General features: G+C 41.1%; 2 protein-coding genes across 2 annotated transcripts in view; one reads left to right on the top strand and one right to left on the bottom strand.

Annotated features, from left to right (window-relative positions):
- The window catches only part of unc5a (unc-5 netrin receptor A), a gene marked incomplete at its 3' end in the record, with an annotated part of 126,189 nt that extends 119,865 nt beyond the window's left edge, over positions 1-6,324 (top strand). The window contains exons 13-16 of the mRNA XM_083915780.1: positions 1,520-1,669; positions 3,406-3,570; positions 3,695-3,873; positions 6,159-6,324. Of these exons, the coding sequence (XP_083771906.1) occupies positions 1,520-1,669; positions 3,406-3,570; positions 3,695-3,873; positions 6,159-6,324 (660 nt within the window). The remainder of the gene's footprint in view (positions 1-1,519; positions 1,670-3,405; positions 3,571-3,694; positions 3,874-6,158) is intronic.
- A 4,768-nt stretch (positions 6,325-11,092) lies between these two features.
- The window catches only part of pdlim7 (PDZ and LIM domain 7), a 31,880-nt gene continuing 15,565 nt past the window's right edge, over positions 11,093-27,407 (bottom strand). Inside the window, exons 4-13 of the mRNA XM_083914964.1 lie at positions 26,002-26,029; positions 24,934-25,127; positions 21,359-21,513; positions 20,907-20,943; positions 16,147-16,199; positions 15,420-15,663; positions 14,796-14,976; positions 14,513-14,633; positions 12,532-12,647; positions 11,093-12,214 (exon numbers count right to left, since the gene is read on the bottom strand). Coding sequence (XP_083771090.1) covers positions 12,128-12,214; positions 12,532-12,647; positions 14,513-14,633; positions 14,796-14,976; positions 15,420-15,663; positions 16,147-16,199; positions 20,907-20,943; positions 21,359-21,513; positions 24,934-25,127; positions 26,002-26,029 — 1,216 coding nt within the window. The 3' untranslated portion in view covers positions 11,093-12,127. The remainder of the gene's footprint in view (positions 12,215-12,531; positions 12,648-14,512; positions 14,634-14,795; positions 14,977-15,419; positions 15,664-16,146; positions 16,200-20,906; positions 20,944-21,358; positions 21,514-24,933; positions 25,128-26,001; positions 26,030-27,407) is intronic.

The raw sequence follows: 27,407 nt of genomic DNA on the forward strand, positions 1-27,407 counted from the left end.
CTTTTAATTCCATGGAGGATGCACTGCCCCCTGTTATTAACTCATTAGACCTTGGCGCTTTGATTCAGAGCCCATTGTCTGACCTTCCCACTCTGAGTAAAGTGAGCTGGGGAACATCACAAGGCTCCGGCGCGGCAGCACAGAGAGGAGAATATTTCAGCTAGCAAACCTAACATTCAAGATCGTTGTAGATCTTCAATGTGCTGTGGCATTTGGGTGAAAGGGATAAACCAATGTAAATGCGGAGGAATCGAGACGGATAATCACAGGGGCCCATAATATTCATGTTAACAAGAAGATAAGCATTGAGCAAACACGGAAATTAGCAATGCGCTGAGCAAACACAGAAATGCAATTCTCGGGCCGAAGCGAAAATTGCTCATTCAGTGAAGGAGAGAGCATCAAAGAACAAAAGCAGGTAGATTCCAAATTGATAATTAACAGCTTCCTTTCCACTTTAATTGGAATCAGTCCTGGGAAAGAGGGCAGAAAATTGAATCTGTGTTGTGCAGATAGAAATTACTGCCATCCTCCACCTTAATTAGATGTCTTTGCTGAAATTGTATCATGGGCAACCATGCTGGCATGCAGCACTAAACATATGGTCACTATCGATACACACATCTTCCACTTGGAGCTTTTGTCTTTCTCCTAGACGCCACGCATTCTGGCTGCCTGTTTTCCTTCCACTGCCATCGTGTTTCCCTCCTCAGACAGATTAAAAGAACATATCTTATTTCCGAGGTCTTTTCACACTACTAATTTCTGAGGTCTGTTTTCCTCTGTTGTGAAATGCTCTACTGATCAGAGGTAACGCATGTGAACACCATCCAAAGTGTCGGATTCTTAAAGACTTGTTCAGCACAAAGCATAAAGTTCAAAATGAATTGATAGATCAGAGGAAAGTGCGGCGAATATTATCATCCTGCTCCAGATGGTCATTTGGATGGCAACAAATGGTCCACTGAGCAAGTCCCACAGAGATTAAAATATTAAGCATGCATTTACAAATCTCTCCTGGCACAAAAACAAAAATGAAATTAAGGAGATTCACCATGCGAGAACAATGAGCAGTTGACTAATGGCTCGTTCACTTACTTCATCACAGCCCAGGTAGCTAGTGCGCCGGCATGACTGCAGTATTTGCATGCTAATGCAGTTGCTGGACGCACGCACGCACACACACACACACACACACCTGAGGATCAACCTTGTGGTGACGTTAAAGCTCTGTGGAGATGAGTCTCCCTGGTGTGTGTGTGTGTGTGTGTGTGTGTGTGTGTGTGCGTGTCCACTATTATCCATGACTTCTTTTGTATTTCTTTGTGTTTCTCTGTGTAGACAAATTCATTTTCCAGACTGTAGCATTTGGTGTGAGCAATGTACCATAAAAAGTGTAAACAGAAAACCTCCACTGTTATGGATCGTTTTGCACATTTTCACTTACCTCTGTGTCTGTGATGGTAAATGTTTTTCCTCTGAGCCCTGACGCCTCTACTCTCCCCTTCTCTTTTATCAGGAGGTGATGCAGATGGAGCGGCAGCTCGGGGGTCGGCTGATTGACGAGCCTCACGTCCTGCTTTTCAAAGACAGCTACCACAACCTGCGCCTGTCCATCCACGACATGCCCCAGGCGCACTGGAGGAGCAAGCTGCTAGCCGGCTACCAGGTGCGTTGGGTGGCCCTCGCGGGCTGCAGGGGCAGGGAGTCACTCCAGATCAGAGCGGGAGCACAAAGATGTAATAGAAGTGCCTGGCTGAATCAGTCAAATTTGTGTAACAGCACTTACAGGGCTCTCTAATGTGTTTGTCGGTATACTAGATTTAGAATCCATGTTGTCCGTTGTTATTCCATTATGTTATGTGCATGTTATTTTAAATTAGCCGTCCAGAAATTAAAAAAGGATGGGGTACATGTCAGCAAAAGTAATGTTAGGGTAATCTAAAGTTCTTCAGAAACAATGTTTTATTGTTAATGAGGCTGTCTCTTGGAAGTCCTTTTGATTTGAGGTGGTTCAGAGTTTTAATTAAGTATGTTTTGGTTTGGCTTCAGTGGCTCACTTTAAAGATTCACACAAACAAATTCAGACTCTCACTGGAGGACTCCTATTCCCAATAACCTTTACATTATTGGCACAGAGTTAAGTTGTGTGTGCGTGTGTGTGTGCGTGCGCTTGCGCATGCTCAGTGGAGCTGGGTTGCGTGCACTAACCCAGAGCTGCTGCAAGCTGATTGATTATCCTCGTTGTCGCTCTCTCAAAGGGAACTCAGATGAAATATAGAGTATGTTAATATCTGAAACTTCCCAACCTGAATCTTGGAACCTTTCCACCTACACTACATTCCCCACACCTGCCTGGGCCACTGCACTGCAGTCCGGCGATGACATGAGGGCTGTTCAAGAAGCTAGAAAATGCTCCGGCTGTAACTATGTAAGCATTGAGCACCAAGTCCCCATAGAGAACACACGGGCTGTGCCAAACAAGCAGCAGCAGCAACAATGCAGCCAGAACAGAGGCTTATTCCTCTGGACTGTGCCTGTTCATTTGGAAGTGTTAGTCCCCTCTCAGCAGTGCGGTCAAAAAAGGCCTTTAGTCTCCCCGGGGGGCCCCGTGAAGACTTTTGTGGGTTTCACCCGGCTCCCTCTGTCAACCCTCTGCCTGGGTAACAGTGCCCCCGCTTGGTTAGCAGTGTGATCTGCAGCTCCACTTCACTCTCAGACTGAGCTATTGTCAGCTGTTGAACCCAGGGTGAAGTGAGGAGTTAGCGCCCTGTTTTAAAAAATAATAATAATAAGGTTACCGTTTTGCTTCTCTTGGGATATGTAAATGAGGCATGAATATGGAGCAACACAGGGAAAGATGTAGAAATTGTTGGCCTTGAATAAATTCTAGCAAACACTCCCTGGTAGACAGAAGCTGGTGCTGTTCAGCGGCACTACATTATTATTATACATGCATATACATCTCTCTCACATGATGCGTTTTAGATTCAAAGTGGAGCTGTGATGTTTCAGCTTGGACACCATCAGCATCATTTGTAGTTCTGCCTGGAAATGCACACACAGGGACACACAGAAAGGCTGAATCAACTGGAAAATAAAAGATAGAAATTGTTCCCATGTCAGAAATACATTTAATACGACTTAAATACTAAGTTTGATTGCTTCTGTAATCAGCTCAGTCAGACGGATATCAATAACATCCTATTATCTCCCTTTAACTTACCGGACTATTTGACAGTCTGCTGCCATTTTCAACTAACGATGACAGCAGCCGTCAGTGTAATTAATGATGATCTCGATGTATTCCGGGCAGGCAGTCCTGTTATGGTGCGTTTCAGACATACATTTCTAACTGTCCCACTGCATTGCTGTTTGTGCATGCTGCATTTTTTTTTTCTGCAGGAGATCCCGTTCTACCACATCTGGAACGGTTCCCAGCGGTACCTGCACTGCACGTTCACTCTGGAGCGACTCAGCCTCAGCACCTGCGAACTCACCTGCCAGCTGTGCGTGTGGCAGGTGGAGGGGGAGGGACAGAGCTTCAGCCTCGACTTTAACATTGCCAAGGTAATGTGCAGCATAACTACTCACTTTAGAAAACCAGCAATTGATTAATTAACCACCATTCTTCAGAATTTTTGTGAGTCATAAAAAGGATTGTGCTCTGAAGGCTGTGCTTTCTGGCTGTCAGGACACCCGAGCTGTGGACTCTGAGTTCCTGTTAATGGACAGTAACGCCCCAGCTCTGGCGGGGCCCAGCGCCTTTCAGATCCCGTACCTCATCAGGCAGAAGATCTGCAGCAGCCTGGATGCCCCCTGTCCTAACGGAGCCGACTGGAGAATGCTAGCACAAAGACTTAAACTTGAGAGGTAAATACCAACCGTACAGCACCATAATGCTTCATCTGATCAGTGATCGGTGGAGCATCCTGGAATAGGCAGCTTAAACAAAGGCTCTCAAGGAATGTAGCAGAGCATCATTTTCCCAAACCCCTGGAGAATAGCGGTTAGCCCAGCAGTGTTTGTAAAACACTCGACGCACAGCTTATTTAAAATGATAAACTCTGATTGTGAAGGGTCATACTAACGTCTATGTTACTATGAAACTCCACTAATTGCACACAATCGGTGTAAAGTGCATCCCTGCAGTCTTCAGTCGCTTCAGTTCAGGTAAATAAAGTTCTGCCCGGGCAAACTAATCCTCATTTGACACAGCTTACGTTACAGGATTAATGTGGACCTGATGGATACAGCTATCATTTCTGAGGGAAAACACGACCCCCCTCCCTTCATTTTTTTTTCTCCTCAGGAACAGGTAAGCAGCTTAAAGTCTGCAGCTAAACTTGTACCCACTACATTCTGCTTAACAGATGTAATTTGGGAAGGTGGCGAGCTAGCTGCCCATCAAAAAAAAAGAAGAGTGAATAGGTTTGGATCTATGCCAACCTCAATTCATTCTCACAGGTACTGTACTTTATCATCGCAGTACCTGTGACAGAATAGCCAAGCATTGATCCTTTATCCTGCACCACTTTAATTTCTAGCTGGTAATGAAATCAAATGGGTACACTTAATTTGTCCAATCAGCTTTATTTACCTTAATTAATCACAAATTGAATTGATGCACTACAGGTCTAATTAGCAATGTTTTGCTCAACATAATCAATTCTCATTTAGGCCTGAGGAAGGAACAACTGCTCCATTGTTTGACCTGTCCTTAACAGCAGGTTTTCCTGAGAAGGCAGCCGCTCCTTGTCATTCTGTCGTGCTGTATTTCTGTGTTTGTTTCTGTGCGTATAAAGCGTTCAGACCGAGCGGATCAATAAAACTTAAAATGCCAAGAACCTTTTATTTGATCTTTCTCTGCTAAGAGTAAGCAAACAGCTGTGCCTGAGCTGTACAAGATAAGCTTGTGTTTCACACAGCGAGGTGAATAAGCGGGGACTGACACATGGGACGTTAAGCTCTGTCTTTTTTATCAGAATAATGATACAGAGGTTTGTTCCTGGACATTTTTTTTTTTGACCAACACTTTGTTGTGTTCTCACAATGCCGAAGTGTGTGTGTGTGTGTGTGTGTGTGTGTGTGTGTGTGTGTGTGTGTGTGTGTGTGTGTGTGTGTGTGTGTGTGTGTGTGTGTGTGTGTGTGTGTGTGTGTGTGTGTGTGTGTGTGTGTGTGTGTGTGTGTGTGTGTGTGTGTGTGTGTGTGTGTGTGTGTGTGTGTGTGTGTGTGTGTGTGTGTGTGTGTGTGTGTGTGTGTGTGTGTGTACTATAAAATCGAATTGATTCAAAATAGCAGAGTGTGTTCTCAGTGCTTGTGTACTGCCAAAGCAGCCGCATGTTTATAACCATCACAGAATGCTTCACTAGGCAAACAGAAGACAGGAGGAAGTAATGGACTCTGACCTTTCAAGGTGAAAAGGGTGTTCTGGGCTTCTTGCGTCAACCCTCCCACCTGTCACTAAAAAAACACTCACACAACACAATCCCCCCTTTGAGCCAAGAGTTTTCACTGTTCTCTTTTTTGTCTATGTCACGTGTGCTCTACATAACAGTTAAGGCCCCAGACATTTGGAGAACAGAAAAAGGCCATTAAATCAAACAAGCGTCTTCGGGTACAGCGGGGATCAGGTCCCACTCAACATCAAATATACAGCTGGCTGGGGCCACTGCTTTGTTGTCATTGATTGGGTTTGATCGTAAAGGTTCTGCTCCTAAAATGGAAAAGGTCACTTCCGACTTAACAGTGAAAAGTCTATATAGGATTTACTATATGGGATTTAGAGCCAATTTTGACATCAAATAAAGAGGAATGAGGCTTATGCTGTTAAGCTTCAAATGAAAATTGCCACAGATTCTGTATTTGATGGCAGTTTCAGGAGCTTGACTGTGTTCTTATACCTTTTATCATTTCTTTACTTAGTGCTCCAACACAGCATATCAGGATGTAGCAATATAACACAATAAAACTTGACATTGACGAGTTACAAGAAGTAGAAGCACTATAAAATAAAGCCTGAAAAGGTTTTCTTGAGACTCTGTTATTGTAGAGAAAATTGACAGACCGTCCGTTTCGATATGTGCACATCTCTTGATTTGATAAAAAAAACAACTCATTGTTTCCTCGCTTTTATTTCTGTGCTCTCCTTTCTGCAGACACATGAGTTTCTTTGCATCCAAAGCGAGCCCAACCTCTGTGATCCTGGACCTGTGGGAGGCACAACATTTCCACAGCGGCAACATCAACCAGCTGGCCACTGTCATGGCTGACATTGGCAAACAAGAAGCCATGATATTCCTGGTCTCTGATGGGGAGTGCTAACCCAGAAAAGGGGGAAGAGACTGGCGCAGAGGAAAAGTACAGAACACAACAACAACACACAAAAAAACAAGAATTACAGGAATAGAAGAGTAGAGCTGTTCCCATGTCCCTCTTCTTCACTTTAGAAGATAGTGAAAGGTGTTTGTGTCCCTATGTCCCATCGAATAGAGAAAAAATCTTTCAACGACAGACCAAATGAGAGTTTGGGTGTGTGGGGAAATGTATTCATGAGTAAAGGAAATACCTTTTATTTTCCATCAAAGTTTGGAGGTGAAGTCCACACCCTGGCTCTACTTTAAAGATAACATTAAATCAACTTCATGCCTTTTACACAAATAGGCCATTGTTATGGCTCTTAAGGAGGAATATGCAAACGTAATGATATTACTGATGGCCAATATTGCATATTTAATGAAAAATTGGGTTAAAAATGACGTATTGAATCAAAGGGATGTGACAAAAGGTGCTCGTCATTTCAGGTTAAAGGGAACTGTCGACATATGCAATTGGCAGATTCAATATTTAACGTGTTCATCAAGGTCTCCAGGGTCTGAGAACGCCCCTCCCCCTCCAAAGCCCAGTGATACACTCGGTGTGCCTCTCATGGGCGTCGTTATCCGTTTCTTTAGACACACAGAGAGCGTGTAGCACATCCTGGACTCGCAGGTTTAAAATAGATTGTATGTCAGAGGCCCAAACACCCGTCTCATCTTGTTTGTTATTAAGTCCAGCCGGTATCACTACTGTGAATGTAACATCTTGACATCTTGATTCAGCGAGACGCTTCGCAGCCTCCCTGCTTCTAAATCAATATATGTGGGCTTTTGGGTTCTTCAAATAGTTTTAAGGGAGGAATGAGCGATATCTTCACTAAAAATCATATTTCAGAAGGCATTGCTATTCAAAGCCTGTGATTTAGATCCGTCCAGTCTATTGCACGCCTCGTAGTGCCCCGATAATTCGTCGTGGCGTTTTTTCTGTTTCAAATTCCACCGCTAATGAAGGAGCCATAGGGCCGAAAGGCATTCCAGCTGCATATATGGGAACACTGAATGTCGTCAAAACTAATTTATAAAATTCCATTTTCCTCCAAATTACATAAATTCTGTAGCAGAGCTGATGTTAAACATAAAAGCATGGCCAAAAGGGTTATTATTGCCTGTATGAATAATGCACAACACTTTCCAGAAAACCTGACAGTAAACTCTTGAAACTCTTCACCAGATTACTGCGATGAAAAGGTTAGTTGTGCAGCTTTTGTTTCTTTTTAATTCATAAAGCAATGTTGGTGGTAATTGTAGAATATTGTTGAATTTGCTGTGTGGCAAACCGTATTTCTACATCAAAGAAACGCCTGTCTCTCGTAGAAAGGTGAGAGTGGCTTACTCATAACGTCACGCCTCTGCTCACTAAGATGCATTGAAAGGGTTTTTTTTCTCCTTTGTGTAGCCAGGGTGTCAAAAATGATCCAGCAGATTCATACAACAAACCATATACTGCAACTACACGTTTGCTTATATTCTGCTACTTTGCATTATTTTACACGGTTATTATAGTTTAATTAATGGATCAGTCAAGTCTGGCAACATCCGTACACAGAGTATGTTTAAAGTCCACTGTTGGAAAAGGTGTGAGCAATCCCGAATTAGCCATAGCCGTCTCTCCGTCTGCCTCAGGGTTGCATGTGAAGTTGTCTGTTTAAAGAGAGCCCTTTTCATTAAATCCCTTCTTATTTAAACAGCTAGCACAGGCCATCCCACCAGCCCCTGTGGCTTCAACCTTTAACACTAACTGGAGCGTCTTTTATGATTGTCAGATATTTGGAATGTACTTTTATGTTTCCTTTTAGTGGGGAAAAGTATGTCTCTAAGTCTTTGGGGTTGTTTTTGTGTGGCATCTCAGCACCTGTGTTCCACCCTATTAAACACGCCTCCTCTTGAACAACAAGTTTTTACAAAGCCCCTGTACAATTTGATGCAGAGATGCCATAAAATAACATTACCTTTTTTATTAACTTGAAGAAAAAAAAACTAAAAAAATTTTTTGGATCAAGAAGCCCCTTTCAGACAAAATGTCTATCACCTTAAATAAATCTTTTCATGTTGAAATGGATCATCATCATGTGTAAATACTTTTTCTATACCAGCCGTGTGCTGTCACTTTGCATAGTGTATATGGGCAGAATTGGTAACCAAAGTTTTCTGAATATCCTTTAGGCCACTACACCCTCATAGTGTATCCATTGACTACAGTTTCAGCATTGTTTTACTCGCAGCTAGTATAGAATAAATCAATCCGGACCTAGAGTCCAAAATCATTTATCTCATTTCCTCGCTTTTGTCTTTGAGGCAAGTTAATGCTGTTTGTTCAAGCAGTAATGTGTGTGTGAGAGTTTATCACTTTGTAAAGAAATGTAAATTATATTTTAATATGAAGCCAAAAAAAGACACTTAACTGGCGCAGCATTTGTCAAGTCTAAACCGTGACGTGTTTGCCTATATACTGTTCTTTGGCGATCTAGCAGTGAAGACTTTTTGCAGTGTTAAGGGTTTCGAGACTGTTTTACAGGAAGTTTCTATACATATTTTGTTTGTCCTTACTCTGCAGCTGTCTACCTGATAACTGCTCTAACTGTAAGCATTTAAATACAAGGTGGAACTAGTCACTAATGCTTAGTGAATCACTTCACTGGGACTGTGTGGAGGACATCTGGGGAAAGAGGACACTGAGCCAGTGTTGACAGCACGTTTAGTTGAGCCATGGCAGTTGTACAGTCAGACTGTGTGTGAAGTTTTCTCACCCCCGTCATTGTCTTGGATGTATTGTCTAAGCACATTTCAGTAATGTAATTCACCAGCCGCCAGGATGTTCAGCATCTATCTTCACGTCTTACTTGTTCGACAAATCTGCGATTATTTTGTGTCTGTGAGTGTGTGTGTGTGTGTGTGTGTGTGTGTGTGTGATAAATCCAGTTCCCTTCATGGTGAAGTCTGGGCCTGATACAGTAGTTGTGTCATTAACGCACATGCTTCGTTCAAGGGTTTATATGTTTATCCCTGAGTTATGGGTGGAAATTATTACATCTCACAACTGTACTTTTAGTGTCACACATTACTATTCTGTGTGTGTGTGCATCCCTGTCACTGAACAGTTTTTTTTTACGTAACCAAGAACAATAGACTTGTGTACTTGTTAATGGTTTTTCTATTTAGTTCCTTGATTCAATGTTCCTTGCCTTTCTGCAAGTCAAAAATGCTGTATTTATTACATGCCACAGCGCTTATGCAATTGTATAATCCTTTTATTTTTTTTAACCTTTTGCGTTCTTTATCGTCAATGTAAATTGTTGTCAAAACTTCTGCTAAAGGAGATTTTCTGTACTTTTTGGACAATGATATGGATTTGTGGGTAGAATTTTGGAAATTCGTTTCTAAGTGCTTTCAAGTATTTACTTGGCCTTATGTATATATATATCTATCTATGACATTTCAGAAAGGTATGTATAGTAATTCAACCTGAAATTGTTGTAAATAAATTATATATTGTTAAATCATGACTGGATCTCTCACTTGAAGCGTTAACAGGTGCTGCTGATAACCATTCATTTTAAAGAGGACCATTAGATGTACTACTAAATGTTATAGGTTACTGGTTTGTTTAATCTCAAGCTTCAAAGACTCAACATCATTCTTACTATAAAATATTTCGTTTAAAGGAACACTGGATATTTGTACAACAGAGAATCGAAAAGTCTTGATGCATTGAAATAAGAAAAAAAGGTACCATGTTTAACAGCAACACCTACTCTCACACAACTTGTGCAGTGTAATCCAAGTCTTGTTTATACAGTCGTTTCCCACTTACATGCTCACGTGCCAGCCTCAGACCAGTAGAGGACAAGTAGATTAAGTATTGTAAATAGTAAGGTGTTAGCAAAAACCATGCTTGGTAAATACTGTGCATACAACTGTATAAACAAGACTTGGATTATACAGAAAAACTTAATTGCATTTCCTGAGTTTATTTGAGATTTTTTGTTCCCCGTGGAGGCATGCGACACAGTTCTCTTCAGAACTTCAAGGCAACATTAAGTAAAAATGGTCATTTCTAAGGATATTTTGGAAAGTACTGTTAGTCACTTTTGTGCGTGAGACACGGTTGACTAGATTTGCATTTATCCATTAACTATTTGTTCAGCACTGCTAATATAGAGTAAAAGAATACTTCATTTGGATGACTTCAATGACTAAATGCAGAGTTCGTCCATTTTCAAGCTCTTCCAGCACCTTAGGGCTGTGGTAAATTAATTATTTCTACAAATACGTATTGAAAATGATTATTTCACCTGTTCTATCCCATTAAAAGACATGGCTATAAACAACTAAAACCGTTTCATAATACCAGAAGGATAAGATATTAAATTACATTTCTTTATTTGTTGTGAAAGAAATGCGGATATAATTTCAAGCATTTAAGCACTTTATCCAAAATTCAAGCACTTTTCAGACTGCATTTTCAAGGATAACAAGCAGCTGTACGAACACTGTAAATGGCTGTAATGATTCATTTCTATATAGAGAACTGAGGAGAGATTCGCTAGGGTCTTTGTCACAACAGCTGTTTGTGTAAAGTAAATAGTTTTAATAAGAAAATGGAGTGGAAACATGCCGTTGACCTATTGTTGGGGAGCCGGTGTCTGTGAGAGCAAAGACCAAACATCAGTTAATAGAAAAACTTACAGATGGGTTCACACAGTGTTCTGCCCCAGCACTTGCTAAATTAGTTTATTTCAAATGTCCATCAGATATTAAAAAAACAATAAAAAAAACACTTACAGGCCCATTCTAAAGCAATATAAATACAAACTCAACCATGACTTGAAAGTACTCCAAGGAATAGTCACAATATCACAGTAACATGAGGCAGGCAGTTTTTTTTTCCCACATTACATGTCCAGTAAATGATGAAAATACAAAGGCCTCAGGAGTGAAACACTTAAAACAAGAATAGACCTTTCTCTTTATCATTCACGTGTGGTAATTATTCAAATTGGATCAATTGAGGATTAAGACATGACTAAAAAATTACAGTCATTAGCTACTTTACTTCTCCCTTTGGCTCTGGCATAACAGAGCTCATGCTGCAGCTCGTGCTTCTGAGGAGAGGCGCAGAGCTCCAGTCAAGCAGAAATGGGACACCCCCTTTTCTGTTTGACTGGAGCCCCATTACATTAATAGGCGCTGCGGTAAGAGTCACTGAGTGGGCCAGGGTCCTGAATGGGGCCACCACTTCTCCACACTTAGTACTGGAGTAGTGGCAGATCATTACTGCAAAATGTGAGATTATTAAAGGCTAAATGACTCCTTCAACTTGGAAGATACTGACGTGAGCTTACTTCACATAGAACAAGGAGATTAGTTACGATGAACTACAATTAGACCTAGTTGAACTGCATCTGCACTAAATGTCTGACCTAAAAATGACTTTCAACAAGTTAGTGATGACATTAAACAATTCCTTGACTACTTCCAGTTATACAACACAGCATTTGGTATTACAGGCAGTGAGGGGAACTGTCCTATTAGCACAGTGAAGTAACAGTATGTGAAGCTAACGGTTAAGCCTCAAATTTACTCTGTCTGGAAGAAAAATAGCAAAAACAAAAAAAGATGGAGTATAACTAGGTGTGTGGTTGAAAAAAAAAAAAAAGATGTAGAATGTGTACGAGTGTGCCGGAGGGCGGAGTGGGGTAGAGAGGAGGGAGAGAGAGAATCGTTACTTCCTCTGAAGATGAAGCTCGCTCTCACACTGGAGCAAAGGCATGGCCTTTGCACAGGGGCTTATCCTTCTTCGAGTAGAACGTCTTCCCCTCCAGGTTGATTTGGCAGAGCTTTAAAGATGAAAGGAGACAGAAAGAGACAGATTGGGAAACCATGGCAGAGTAGATCCCAGACCTTAACATTGCCAATGTGAATTTACACTGTTTTCTACTGGCCAGAGCAGGTACATATTATTTACTTGGCTGCATTTACTTTCAGTTTTCTTCGCAGAATGACAGAGAGTTGGAGAGAGTGTGAGAGATGGAGGGGGGAAAGCTTGAGGTCCAGAGATGGAGGCGAATTTTACAGGTGGCATTGTGCTGGGACCGCCAGAAGAGATGGGGCAAAGAGAGCCCCACCGGGAGCCATATCAATCAAAATGACTTACAGCACAGACGAAGCACGTATCGTGCCAGCTGTAGCCCAAGGCCTCCAGAAACCGATCCCCAGCATCAATCTTAAAGTCACAGCCGTGGCATTTGGTGCCAAACATCTTCTCATAGTCTGGAGATAGAAAGGTGAAGGGAGGACAGGTGGTGAGTGGCACAGATATGTGAGATAATAACCGTCAGAATAAAATAATAAAGCTAATTCAAAAGAGCTTTTAGCATCGAGATCAGGTCAAGCATTCTCCATGTGTGAACATCGCTTAACCTTTATAGGATGTTCTGGAGCACTGAGTGTGAAATAGGTTTCCACCTCACTTTCATCTTTTAAAAGAACTGGAGGCTTTTCCTCTTAAAGATGATGAATATCCCACTAAACAAACACACACACGCACACACACACAGACTTGAAGGCCAGCAATAGCCATGGATGAAGCAGTTTTGAACTTAAATGTTGCCTCATTGGGTATCTGATACTTGCTGTTGACTGCTGTTTGTGTTGTTTTGTCCACCCACTGTACATTAGTGCCTTTCCACGGTGGAAGGGAGGGATTAGGATGAGGGGGAAATTGCTCCAGATACTTAAGTGGATTCGCCAGTCTCTTTCATCACAAGGACTCTGGGGAAAGTGTCAAGTTATAATGCTGCTTCTCAAGAGTGAGTGGGTGAGAGCGGCACAATCCCTGAAAGATGCTGAGGCAGCAGAATGTTTATCAGAGCTAAAGGCATTATTCAGAGTACGGGTACTCAGGTTCGGGCTTCGCCTCTGATAAAGCAGCGAGTCTCAATAGTAAGCGAGAAGCATTCCGCCGCGCTAAATCATTTACAGCTTAATAGAAGAGCACACACCATTCATAAAATCCAATAGAGAAATGTATGAAGTAAACTGGAGCTAAATAGATTAGTGCAGATGAAAACATCACACTTTATGATTGACTGTGGTACGCTCAAGAGATATATGATGCGGGTCTACACCAGACCCCACAGCAATAATACAACAATGCACTTTTTTACAAATAGCTTGATAAGAGAATGTGAAAATGATGTAAGCAAAACTGGAGAGGGGATGCCACACAGTCAAAATAAACAACTTTGTCAAAACATGCACTCAGCGAGCCCGCTGAATCACCCAGCTTCTGTTATGTACCCTGAACTACACTGTACTATGCTATAGCATCCATTTAAAGTAAAAGGATGTGACATCTTTCATCAAATAAGCTTGATCACAAACTTAATGCTGCATGGCGGGGGTGTCACTTCTCCCTCTGTTCATTCATGTTCTTAAGGCCCAGTGCAGATTTACGATAAACATGTAAGACTTGATCCACGATTTGAGTTATGGGGGGGGGTCTTACATCGGGTGCGATGCTCTCAGTTGGCACTGGAACTAATTAATCTGCACACTGAGGATTTTGAACATACTTTTCTGTTCTTTTGCCAGTGTTTCACATTTTCTGCCAAAGCCTTATTATCTTTAAACCTGAATTAAAAGGCAGGCGGTTTTTAAAGTTACACTATCTATTAAAACTGGGGTTTCTGTGGGGGTCCCTCCCAATATGTTCAGTCATGGTGGTTACTGCTGCTGTTTCTCAACATTTTTTTCCATGAACTCTTTCTGTAGACACCACATTAATGTTTCCCCATTTGTTTCCAGCAGAGGACTTTTCACAATGGAGATTCCTTCATCTATTTTATCAAGCCTCAAGAATGTGGGACAGGGAATGTTTTATTATCGCGTCTGAATGTTTAGTTTAAATGTCCTTTCTCTCATTCAGTGAACTTATCGTTCATTTCTATTACAATCTATTATAAAGTTGGAATCAAGTCCTTAATACACAATTGTTTAATCTCCTTGTCCTAAAAATTCTCAAAAGAGCTATCTATATATTTTAAGATTGTTTTATATTATTTTTGTCATTATTTTCAATTGATATAAAAGCAACAGTCAAGTTCGTGTGCAGAGTAACGGCTCCAGTTTCTCACCTTTCTCACAGTAGGGTTCACCCTCCTCCATGTAAAAGGCTTGGTTCCTGATGGCAGTCTTGCAGGCTGCACATTTGAAACACTGAACATGGTAGGTCATCTTCAGGGCGTGCATGATTTCCTGATAAAGGGAGAAAAGGTTGTACCACATCCATATGTAATATTCTACATAGAAACCACAGAGTACCCACTTTGGAACTACAGGCATTTTCCAAGTTGAAAATCTGTGAAATTCTTCAATGTTTACATTTTTTTGTTTTTAACACAGTGGTGCAGTCCTTACCCCTGTGATCTTCTTTTTGCACTTGGCGCAGTTAGGAGCGTATCGGTTATCGTAGCACTTGGTACAGTAGACGGACCCTCTCTCCTCAAAGAAGCCCCCCTCATCCAGGACCGCCTTACACTGTGAACACGTAAACTCCTCCGGGTGCCAAGAACGCCCCAGCGCTACCAGGTAGCGACCCCTGACACACACACACACACACGCACACGTTAACAGCACTTTAGAGTTATTATTGAAGTCTGCTTCATCACTTTTCACTTTAACAGAGGAAACAAGGACAGCCCCAGTGGAATGACTAACCCACAGCAAAATCCCACTGCCCCTTCTTCTGCAGTTCCTCTGTTTTATAATGACCAGAATAAGACTAAAGATCCTTCTCAAAGATCTGTGAAATGTATGAAATGACATTTGAATTATTTCAAAAAGGTCAGCATAACACTCGTCTCCAGTGATCGCAAGATGTCTCTAAACTGTGTTAATTATGAGGACTGGCTAAATGTGCTGCAGAAATACTGTCACTGTGTATACTAACTGTGTTAAATGGTGTGTCATTCCTCTAACAGGACTTTGAAAGGAGCAATATTTCTGGTAAAATGAACCATTGATGTGGCTGTGCGGTCTCACCTTATGATTTTGTTGCAGGCACCACATAATGGGGTCCTCCCGCTGTCTTCAGGTGCCTGCTGCGCTGCCTGCAGGATGGAGCTGCGGTTCTGCATAGGCGTCGGCTGGACCGGCTGCTGGTGCTGGGTCATGACAGTGCTGGTCTTGTCTGGGCGAAAGCGGTCGGCGAAATTAGGGTCAGTGACCCAAGGTGGTCGAGAAGAAGGACCTGAACTGCTTGCTGCTGAAGCTGCAGTCTTGGAACCTGAGCCAAAAAAAGGAAACAAGGTTTGATAGAGAAAATTTAAAGGCCCCATACTTTTCAATTTTGTGTTTCTACTAGACTCGATGTTTACATGCTTTAATGTTCAAATAAACACAATACTTTTCTCATCATGTCTGTCTGAATTTATCAGTATTCACCCTCGGTCTGACACGCTGCATTTTAGCACCTGTCTCTTTCACAATATTTTTACAACACCTAGGCCTAATTTATTTGACATGGAAAGAGACAAAGAAAAAAGATCATCTTGGCTGTGACTTGAATAATAATTTAACAATGGGAGGGAGGGGAACACTTTTGTGTAAGATACACGCCCCCCTCCAGATGAACGATGTTGCATCATTTTATGTGTCACGTTGTTGCTGCTGATGCTCAAGTATTGACACTTAATAAGCATCTATTAGCATAACCTCTACTGGATGCTGCTGGGGTTCTTTATATGCATCAGCAGGAGCAGAAACTCACCATCTGGTTTATCCGCTGCCTGGGCCTTGGCAGGTGAGGGAGTTGGCTCAAGGCTGTGGGGAGAAAATGACTAATTAGAAAAGGCGGGCAAAACACACACAGCCAGACACACACACCCACACACACACCTCAGTAACCATGGTTACTATTCATTGAACATCATGTTTGGCTATCAGCAGCCATGGCTGTCTCCATTATGTTGTGCCGCAGATCACCTTCTGTGTGAATCATCATCAATATTATCCAGTATTGCATGGGTTTCTCACCTGTGTTGGAGATTCAGGTGAATGTCGAAACACATACAAAGTAACAGAATTGGAATTGATTTGAAGGCCATTTTTAACCCGAGCCTTTGGGAGACAAAATCAATCACGCAACTCAAATGATTAATGCTGAACAACAAATGCCATGATGCGCATTTGGTAAAAAGACATTAAAGCTCTGCATCAACATGGTACTAGAGCCACTACACTAATGAGAGCAATCAGAAACCAGAGCATCTCGATTGATTGACGTCACTCACAGGCAGACAGGGATTGAAAATCTCATAGACGTTATTGCTGTCAGATTTGGATGCAAGTTTCTCTTCAAGCCTGCTCGTGCAGAAGTGTGGAAATAAAGAGTAATTTCTACATTTCAAAGTTCTGTTACCCGCAGCAAGCATCACTATATTCAGAAAATCTTCAAACCATGACTGAGAGGGAAAAACAACTTCTGAGCCAAGACAGTGAGCTCTGGAGACGTCTTATCTTTGGGAAAAAAATATAACACCGCCTTAGGCATCCATCGTGTTTACATCATCAACTGTGCCATCTACAATACACTAATGAAAGATGATGAAATCATTTCTCATTTGCAAAGAAAAAGAAGAAAATGTTCAATGAATTACCAAGTGACAGCCTTGTTCTATAGCATCACCTGTATCAGGTTAAGTCTGCCTATCAATTATCCTCCATATGCAACCAAACAACCAAACATGTAACAGAAGTAGAAGTTTCACACTTACAGCCGGGAGCTAACAAAAAAAGAAGAAGAAAACCAGACTGCTACTTTCCAGCAGCACGCTCTGAATAATAAAGGACACTTAATCCCTTTGCAATAGCAAGAAGATGGCTTACAGGGCTGGTGACAGAGACAAACTTAAATCTTTTTAAATTAAGGCAGGTAAGACCTCCTCCTTACCCGGAGATTTTTTGAATGAAATTACAGCAAAACAGAGAGAAAGAAAGAGAGGAGGCTGGATGAGGAGGCTCTCTGGTTACAGCCCGTTTGACACACAGAACCTGGGTCAGCTGCCCTTCACCCCTCACGCTCGCAAGTCTGACTTCTGGGACCCCACCGGACAACCCTCAACAGCGCATCCTGGACCCCACAGTGGCACAGGCTACACTCCCTTGCTGTGACATGACAACAGGGCCAGTGGCACGGACTTCTCAAACACCTTTGAGAGTTTGTTTGGCTGCACCTCACTCTGGTGAAGGTTGCAGGTGCAAATTGGAGTACATCCTCTACAGCTGCTTATTCTGACCTGGAGCGGCCTGTATCATATTTTCTTGACATTTTCACTGCTTTCAACATCCTCCTCCACCTCCTGCTCAGTGTGATACAGGTACACAATTCCTGCATTACAGACTATGTTGAAGGCAAAAACTAAAATAAACATCCTCACTGCACAGAGTTCTGGACATGTAGCAGGGCAGCACCCCACTATTTCCATGAAACATTTTCTTGACATTTCCTGTTCACTTTTTACACCAGAATACTATTCACCTGTTTTTTTTTGTCTTCCATCAACCCGAGCAATGAGGAAAGTAGGAGTTTGCTGGCAGCTCATCATCCAGCAGAGAAAGGATCAGGTTTTGATTTTAGATGAAGCCACTGATATGTGCCACCCTCAACAGCATGGAGGTAAAAGTGATGCAGCTCTGCAAGAACCCGAATGTGACAACTGACAAAATGTGAAACAATGGTGGCACATGTCAGAGGGCAGAGCGAGGTGCTGCTTTTCTCCAGGCTGTTTGGGTCTTTTAATGTGTGCAACAAGCTTTTCATGTCTGTTCCTTATTATGCACAAGGCGTATGGTGTCAAGAAAACTACAATTTTGATATCAATGTGTAGAGGCTGAAGTAAAAATGGTTCTGTTACATGTGGCATGTTACAGGTTGCATTTTAACAGTTACACATTCCTTGTTTCCTTTGTCCTGTGGCTGTTATTTGCTGGAATTTCTCCACATGGTTTCCATGGTTCACTCCTGCTAACTTGACAAATTGGACATTCAGTGTGAGATGAGGCCGTCTGCCAGCAGTCTGGATACACTTGTTGGTAGGCTACAGGCCAGATTTCAAATAGTTTGTAGTAATGTAGTTAATAATTGTATATTTTTAATAATACCAAGTATCATTTAACCACCAATAACATAATTATAGCCATACCATTATTTTCCTTTTTCAGTATGTGAAAAAATATATACCCATTTCCAATTTTTAATGTGAAATACTAATTTCTAGTACTAGCACAACTAACTATTTCCCTGCTACCATACAATTCATTATTCCTCCAAACTATGTGCGTCAGAGCACTTCTCATTTACATTTCTATCACAAACCATTAGGCAGTAACACCTCACCATCTCACAATCTTCTCCTGGCCACCAGGAGAAAAAGACCACAAGGCTTTGGTATTGTTTCCAGTTTTCTATATCCTAGAAGTTAAGGTAATACATGGTACCTGACCAACAAAACACTGATATTGATAAAAAAGCCTTTTTCCTTGTGTCTTGTCTTGTGTGAAATGTGTCATTAGGTATTTTCTCTCTGATAAATGAAACTGTAGTGCAGCAATTACTTGGCTGAACTCTTAATGATAATGTTGTTTTTTCTATTTTTTATGAGGTTTTGAATCATTTGTAGCAACACTCAAGGCTGCAATTCCTCTCTGCACCTTACAGTATGTTTTTGTATATCTTCATAGGTGTATGCCCGTTTCTTGTTTTTATGCCTGACTGCACAACCGTTTTCTCTCTGTGTCAATTAAAGTAAACCTTGAAGCCTGCTCTTTGAGAACGTGCGGCATATATTCAGATGACTGCTTAACTACTGAGGAAACCCCTGCTTCTGCATAATCAGTTAGTTAAGAAATGGTTGTAATACAATTAAAGAAAGATAAGTAAAAGGATAGGATGTCAAGAGATTTAAGCTTGAAGACCGATTACACAAGAAGAAACAGAAGAAAGGACAGACAAGCAAGAGTTGCTTTTTTTCAGATGTTTTATATTTTTGATGACAGCAGAATAAAACAAAAGTATAGATTCATCTTCCTTTTCTTTCTTAATGGTTGGAGAAGCTTACGAAGTGAGGGGATCACAAATGAAAACTCTAAATGAAAACTCTAAAAAGGATGAAGAACTCAATAAATGGAAACAGGCAGAGTGAGAGAGAGAGACAGACAGATCAAAGGAGGGTCTGAACTTCACAATCAAAAGAAAAATAACAAACAGAAAGGCGCTTCCCACCGCTGAGACCCCACTTCCCACCTTTCCACCGCTTAACTCCAAGTAACGCAGTGTGAAATGGAAAATGGGGCCGCAGACACAGTGGTCCACAGTGTTGTCAACAATCATCAAGTCAGAGATTCAGAGGGAGATCATACACTTAGGCTCAGTATGCAAGGTTCCACTTTGGGCTTTGTCATCTAGGTTACGTTTCTTCCATTTTCGGTTTGCTTTTCCTTTTTTCCCCAAAAAACTTCTTTGTCACCCCATCTGTATCTGAAAGGTGAATTTGTTAACTGCCATTGGACGGTCGGCTATCTTCGTCGTCTTTGTCACGTAGTCGTTGCGGTGTGGCTATCGCTAGCAGGCTCTGCATCCCGTTGCCGTCTTAGATGTCACTCAGGATTTGATATTGAGGGCGCGAGCAGACCTGTCATGGTGCCAATCCCTCAGACGGGCATAGCGGGGACTCTGAATCTCAGTGAGGAACTTTTCCCTGATCGCAAACAACAGAGATATGAAACAGAGATAGACAGGAAGGAAACAGATTGTAAGGGAGAGAATGTATAAGAAGAGGAACATGAGAGAGCAAAGTGAAGTAAAGTGCACAAAAAAGGTGGAAAAGTAGCAGAAATGAAACAGGTGATACACCAAGGACAGAATAGTGATAGCTAGGTCTGGAAGGCAACACTTTAGGAGATATGCTTTTCACTTTCTTGCCAAGAGTTAGATGAGAAGATCATATCTTTTTGTTAAATATGAAGCTACAGCTACATTTCCAAGAGGTTGCCTGGCAACGCCACAGTGATGACAAGACTCGGCTAAGAAATAGACGATTGGATATTGTTACTTTTGGACAGAGACCGGATAGCTATTTCCAGTCTTCATGGTAAGCTAAACTAACCTGCTGCTGGCTTATGAGCTGGAGCACAGGCATGGTGATGGCATCAATAGTCATATTTATCTCACAGCAAGAAAGTGAAGAAGCATATTTTGACAATGTTGAATGTTTCCTTAAAGTAAAATGAAACGATAGAGTAGATTAGATTAATGTTCTAATAACTCAAAGTATGTACAAATCACAGCACACATGTCAGTATTTAAAGCAGCAAAATTCTTATAAAAAAGCAAATAACTAAAATGTAGGTTTAAAAGTTGAGATTATTTCAAAAATAATTGCCAAACTCAAGCTTCCACACACAAATGCACAAACACTTGTGACCGAGGAGGCCCATGTGTGTTCACATCAATGATACTCAAGTGTTTACCTGGACCTCTTCATGATTTCATCATCTGGGTCCTGCACTGAGAGATCCAGGAGAAATTCACATTAGCGTGCCTTACTGATAAAGAAGGTGCTTTTTCACAGACAAACAGCTGATCACGTGCCAACCCAAAACCAGTTAAGTAACAGTATCCCTTCAACTGTGATCATCCTACACAGGCTCTGCTGTAACAAATATGTAGATCCGTTTGTTAGACTGCTTACAGTCGTGAGAAAATCACTGTCAGTGAAGACAGCAGCCCCCTGACAGTTGAGGACTCTCTCCACAGCTGAACACCTCTGTTATCCACCTTTCCTGTGTTACTCTCTCTGCTGTCACTCTCACTATGATCGGATCACAGCAGATCAGCTGTTCAGTCATCTTGACTACCAGAGAAGCCTACCACTAACTCATCACTCTTGTCTCACTCATGCCAGGCCGGGCCACTGACTTACTGAAGTCGGTGCCTGTGAGCTGGGCTAGGATACGGAAGGAGCGGGATTGGGTGGTGCCAGTGCGGGGCTGCCAGTCCTCAGTGTCCTGGATCAGCCTCTTCTTGCTGCGGTCGTTGGGGATAAAACAGGGCAGGTTCTCCGCCCTCAGGCCGTGCCTGCACACACACCCAGCAGCAGCACACGGCAGGCGCAGTTAACACAATCCCATAGGGACTAACCACTCACATCAACCCAACTAATCAGGTGACCTTGAAAATAGAGGACAGATCATGCAATACCTAATGCTCATTATCGCAGTCACGCAATAAGCCAGCTAATGGATATCCATTACTTCGATTTCTCATGGGCACACTTATAGATGCTCATAAATGGGCATTACCACATTAGACATTGTATTTATAACTGTCATTAGAATCAATGGGAGTAAACCTGGCAGACTACAGAACCTGGCCTAGTTTGTGGAAACATTTTACGACATATTAAAACTTTTAGTTTGATCGACAACTCATTGGAGCAGCACAAAAAAAATGATTTTCATTTACAACATATCGTTTCAGCAGGGTTGCAGGTCAACTGCAGCATGCATTTATCAAAAAGCAAGTAGAGGATGAATGAGTGTTTACTAATGAACTAGCTTTGTCTGCTGCATCTCTGTTCTGTAAACTGCATCTGTTAATCTACCCACACCCATGTCTAACCTGACCATATAACCTAATAAGCTAACAAACCAGCCTGCATGCAGCGGCCTCTTACTTGGACACGTGGTACACATCATCATAGTAAGTTGCTTCACCCCTGTAGAATAGACCAAAGAGCAAATAAAGACAGATTCTCAAGTTAACAGAGAACAGACAGGTGATAGAAGGGACATTGACAAATATTAAGAGATTTTGATGAGTAAGGAGCTATTAGACAGGTTTCTACTGTTGTCCTGATTGCAACTAAAACTGTCCAATATAAAGAGTGAGATGGTAAATGATTTTTTTTAAGTGGTTAATTATGAGAAAATAGTTGCATGGATTGTGTTTAGACTTTCCATCTAAGCATTTTTCTTGTGAATTGGATTAACGTTATTAGAGATCACAAGACAAACATGTTGGGAACCACTGTAACAAAGAATGGGAAATATTGAGAAAAAAGGCAAACAAGAAAACATTATTTTGTCTAGACGGTTAAGGGAAAAAAAGTGATAATACTAACTTGTCAAGAGTTTCCATCTGCAGCGTTAAAAGAAAAAGAGGAAAAAAGAAAATAAGAGAAATAAGCCAGAGTTCAGCTTTTAGTTGAACAGAAGAAAAAACAGAACAAGTCAATACATGGCAAAGGTTGTACACAATAAAAGACTGAAAATGCTGCAGAATGCAGAAAACATGCAAGAGGTGCCGGGAGACATGCCATTATTATAGACAGGCTCTGTGAGAAAAAGACGGCATTGTCTGTGTCAAATCATCTTTTGTCACTCTGACCCAAAATGACTCAGTTGATTTGGCACAAAACCTTTAACCAACGCTCTTCTCATCCATGGGCATGACTGATATACAGAGTTATGTAAATGGCTGTAGCAATTGCCAAATAAAAGAAAAGAAAAGGAAACAAACAAAACCCTCGCCTGATTCCTGTGCCATTGCAGTTACTCTTCTTTTTCTTGTTCTCTGAAACCCCGTCAACAACAATAAATGCCACAGCAGTGACACATCATGCCAGGGTAAGCTCTGTACAAACAACATCACATCACACAAAACCTGTTTCAATACGACAGGCCTGGACACATGCGACATATGCTGTTAGCATCGAACTGTTTGCTGTCTGTAGAAGTCCAACTATGTCTTCATCAAAAGTGGGCTGACAGTTATAATTAGGCTCTATTTTTGCTCAAAAACTGGCCAGAGGAATGAGTTTCTGTCATTTGCAGAGAAACGTCATAACCATGTGAGCCCTCTCAAGAGAGCAAGGAAATAAGGCTGCTTAAATAATCCAGCACAGCAAAAACTGCTGAGAACTCAGTACAATTTATGAGTGAGGCTAAATACAGTGACGGGCCACATCTCACCAATGGCTGCAGTCAGACCATGCTACCACTACCATGACCTAAATTACAGGAACTAGACGGGCCTATCCTGTCACTTTCTGGATCATCTAAAATGCATTTTGATCCATTCTTGGGCACCTCGTGAAATCTGAAAACTGAATAAATAAAACCTGGAGAATTCTGATTTATTCTATGTAATTATATAGCACCAAGAGTTTGGTCATGGGAGCATTCAATTCAAAAGCAAGAGCAATGCAAAAATAAAAGTGATCAACGAAGTTTCCAAGGAGAGACTGAAGATTCAGCTTTCCAACACAGATCAAACCGATCCAAACAAATCAAATTTTTACTCGAGGGACAACATATGGGAAAGGCTCCATCTTAAAGTTGGTTTGGCAAAAGTAAAAAAAACAAAAAAAAAGCACCATGTTCAAGACTTTCCATCAGTACTACTGTGATGTGACTGTATGGTCATATAATTTAAGAAATCCAGAGAGGATCATGGAATTTGTTTAAAAATAAGAGTCCCAAATAAGAGGAAGTTGCTGGTGACATCACCACAAATGCAAACCCAAAGATGTAATTAAATGTATTATTGGAGGTATGACCTCTAACATGATGTTTTAGGAAAGAAAAAGTGACAAAGTGACAAACAACACAGCTTCTAACAGCTGAGAAACACGCTGCCACTTCTTTCCAGCATACAACTTACTTGAGAAACAAGACACAAGCAATAATCACATCTATCTATATCTATATATATATAGATATATAGATATATATCTATATATATATATTAAAGCTTAAAAGGTCTTCCTTTCTAGCATTTGCATCTGTCACACGCTCTCACATAAAGTGAGGATGACATGAACAAAAAACGAAAGATTCAAAAAAAAAAATCTTACTTCTACAGTGACACAAACAACCAGGAGAAAAAATAAATCAGATTTATGGAACGGACCATTGACATATCCTTAACTAACCTATGGAAAACCGTTTTTGTCATTTGATAAATTCTGCTGTAGAGGTCTTTCAGCTGGATGAAGCCAGCTGGAATTGCATATGTCATCTTAATGTTCCCTGCTATGCTAACAAAGAGTTTCCTTTGACCTGATTGATGAAGGCCAATTAGGAAATTTTGGTCTGTTTTAAAAAAAAATGTTTGACAATGTCTTCCTTTCCCCAAAAAATGTTCCCTAGGTATATCATGATACAATCTATAATGGCAGTTTATTGCTGTTGGCGCTTTAAGAAATAGCGCACGTTTACACAAAAGTAATCATATGCTTGCTATCTTGTTTGTTATATTATTGGCAGACAGTGGAGAAATTAAGTGCAATCCAGCAGTGAGTCAGCATATATTTATCATGTTTAACTTTTCTGCAATATACTGAAGTAAATACTTAACATAATGCAGTTTGGAAATCCTGAAGGAGTCATTTCCTCTTTAGTGTAAAACCAGAATAATGAAACGTCAGAATTACCATTAAAACAGCATCAATCACCCTGTGGCTATGAAGGGAGTAGTGCTTATTTATTTACCTACCCATTCTGTGGCTGCTGCATACTGGCACGGCCTTGTGAGCTCGGGGTGTTAAGTTTAGGCGAGTAGGCCACAGGTTTAATAGCAGGTCCTGAGTTGGCACTACCGCCTGCTGTAAATGGCCTCGCCATCTTGTTAATGGTTGTGCTGGGAGCAAAGGAGTACTTTGGCTGAACAGACGCCGGAGCAAGCGAGTCCTATGACGGTGTGGGAGAGGGACACAATGTAGCACAGCGCACAACATGCAGTTAGACAGTTTTGACACACAGGGAAAGTTCCTTCTGATGTTGCACAATCCCAAGCTTTAAGAAAGCTTCCAGCGCAGCCCAATAGTTTTTCATTGCAAATTATAACTCCGAGCTGCAGAAGCAGCTGTCTGAAAATGGCTTTTCTCTGTTCACTGAAGAAGTGCTTAAGAAGTGTGAATAGAGCCATTTTATTTGCGTTGGCAGTCTGCCACAGACTGGCCAAACTAATCTGCTGCTAAAAAAAGAAAATGCTCAAAGTGAGAAATTGTCATATTTGACTGACATGTCTCACTAATGAGATTTCTTACCGTGCATAATGCAAAGACTGCAAAAGTAGACCTACTCAAATGGACTGTGAAAAGTATTATGGTCCTGCTATTTTACTAAAAACAGTGTGCAGCACAAAGCATTTTGAGACACTGTTGTACCAGTCACACTGTAATGAGAGGTTTGACAGTGAAACTACATGCAACAGTATCACTCTGGCTTCAGGGATTGTGCAAGGCATCACAGAATAAACCACAGGAAATTCCAAAAGCAATATTCACAACACTCCATCCAGCAAACAACTCATTTAGCGACTCACTGATGCTTTGCTAATGCACAGTGCATGGACTCTGTGAGTGCTTGACAGGTGACTCGGGTGATTCAGATGAATTTAAACACAAAGTGGCAGAACACACTGTTGAAGCCAATTGTGAGCAACGATTAAAGGAAGTTTCAAATTCAATCAATGTCCCTGTAATCCAATAGCCGACCAAGTCAAAGCATCCAAATGTGCATACAGAGGGGAGCTTACGGTTTCAGAAAAATTTAGTCTTACCTTCTGGTCTCCTCCTGCTTTAAAAGCTCTGTGAAAAAAAGAGACAGTGACAGTTATCTATACATACGGACAATAAACTCACCTGCAAGTTACAATACTGAACACTGTCATTTTTGAATAACAGAAACTGCAATGTTTCTTATAAGGACGCTGCCATGTTAGATCTCCTTTGGAAAGAATTGATTTGATATAAACTTTTACAAGAAAAATATTCTGTGACAACTAATATTGCAACACTTACACAATGATGTTTGCTTGTATAACGAATTCTACTCAATCTAATTTACAATGCCAAAATCTAGAATAAATGAGTCTGGTTACACAGATACTGGCGCTGTGTATTTGCTAGAATCTGGCGATACTATACGTAACATGATACAGGGGATATGATTCAATATATTGCAAAACTGTAAGCAATGGATTTAATTTTCTGAAAACGATTATAGTATAAAGTACACACTACGCCATACATTATTAAATTGGAGTGAAAGAGTCAGATGGCCGAAGACATATTTCAACACTGCTATCTAGTGGTCGGGTTTGAACAACACAAAAGTTAACCACTAAATGTCACACATCTTTAAATGTAAACTATAAATTAAATATGAATAGTGTTTTAAAGTGTACTGACATTTTCTTATACCCATAATGGATAAAAATATCAACCTCATATTCCACAGACACGAATAGCTGTAATCACACATAACATTGTAAGTGACTAGAGTGACTTTAGTCAGAGAGAGGAAAAATATCTATATATATTTTTTTTTTTACAAAATGGATTTCATTGTTGTGTCCATCCTTTCCATTAGTTAAAACAACATTCTGACTACAAGCTTAATTGCTTAAGTAGGGAGTTAGAGGAACTCAGCTTGAGACTGTTTTACAAGGAGTATTGCAAACAAGTGATCAGACGGGTTTTAAACAGACCCAGTTCAACCCACTTATCTAAACCACTCACAGATGCAGGTATAAAAAGAGACTGCCTCAAAATGGCCATTATAATTATCCAGTGCATCATAAAACAACATGAGCACAGAAGTGCAACTGAACGAAGTAGTAGCTCTGCAAAAATCCAATGTTGGATTCAGGATGTTTACAGTTAGGTAGTTACTCTACTTTCGTTTTCACTTCTTAACATGGTCTTGCTCATATTGCTTGTGTTTGTAATGCCCCATGGACTCTAGTGCAATGCTGTTTCAGACAGGGTCCCCTGACGCCCACATCTGAACAACTAACCTAATCAGCAAAGATGATTGTAAAATGCTGGTGTTTTCTCTGTGGTGGCATTTAAAGCTACAGTATGCAACACTTGCTCTGGCCGATTGGCTGGTGGGCGGTGTTTGGTTTTGGCTCGTTTTCATCACTCATGTTAACAGGTTGGATTTGCCACACAGTCTGCCGGA

This window comes from Echiichthys vipera, assembly GCF_963691815.1.
Source record: "Echiichthys vipera genome assembly, chromosome: 6".
NCBI lineage: Eukaryota > Metazoa > Chordata > Actinopteri > Perciformes > Trachinidae > Echiichthys > Echiichthys vipera.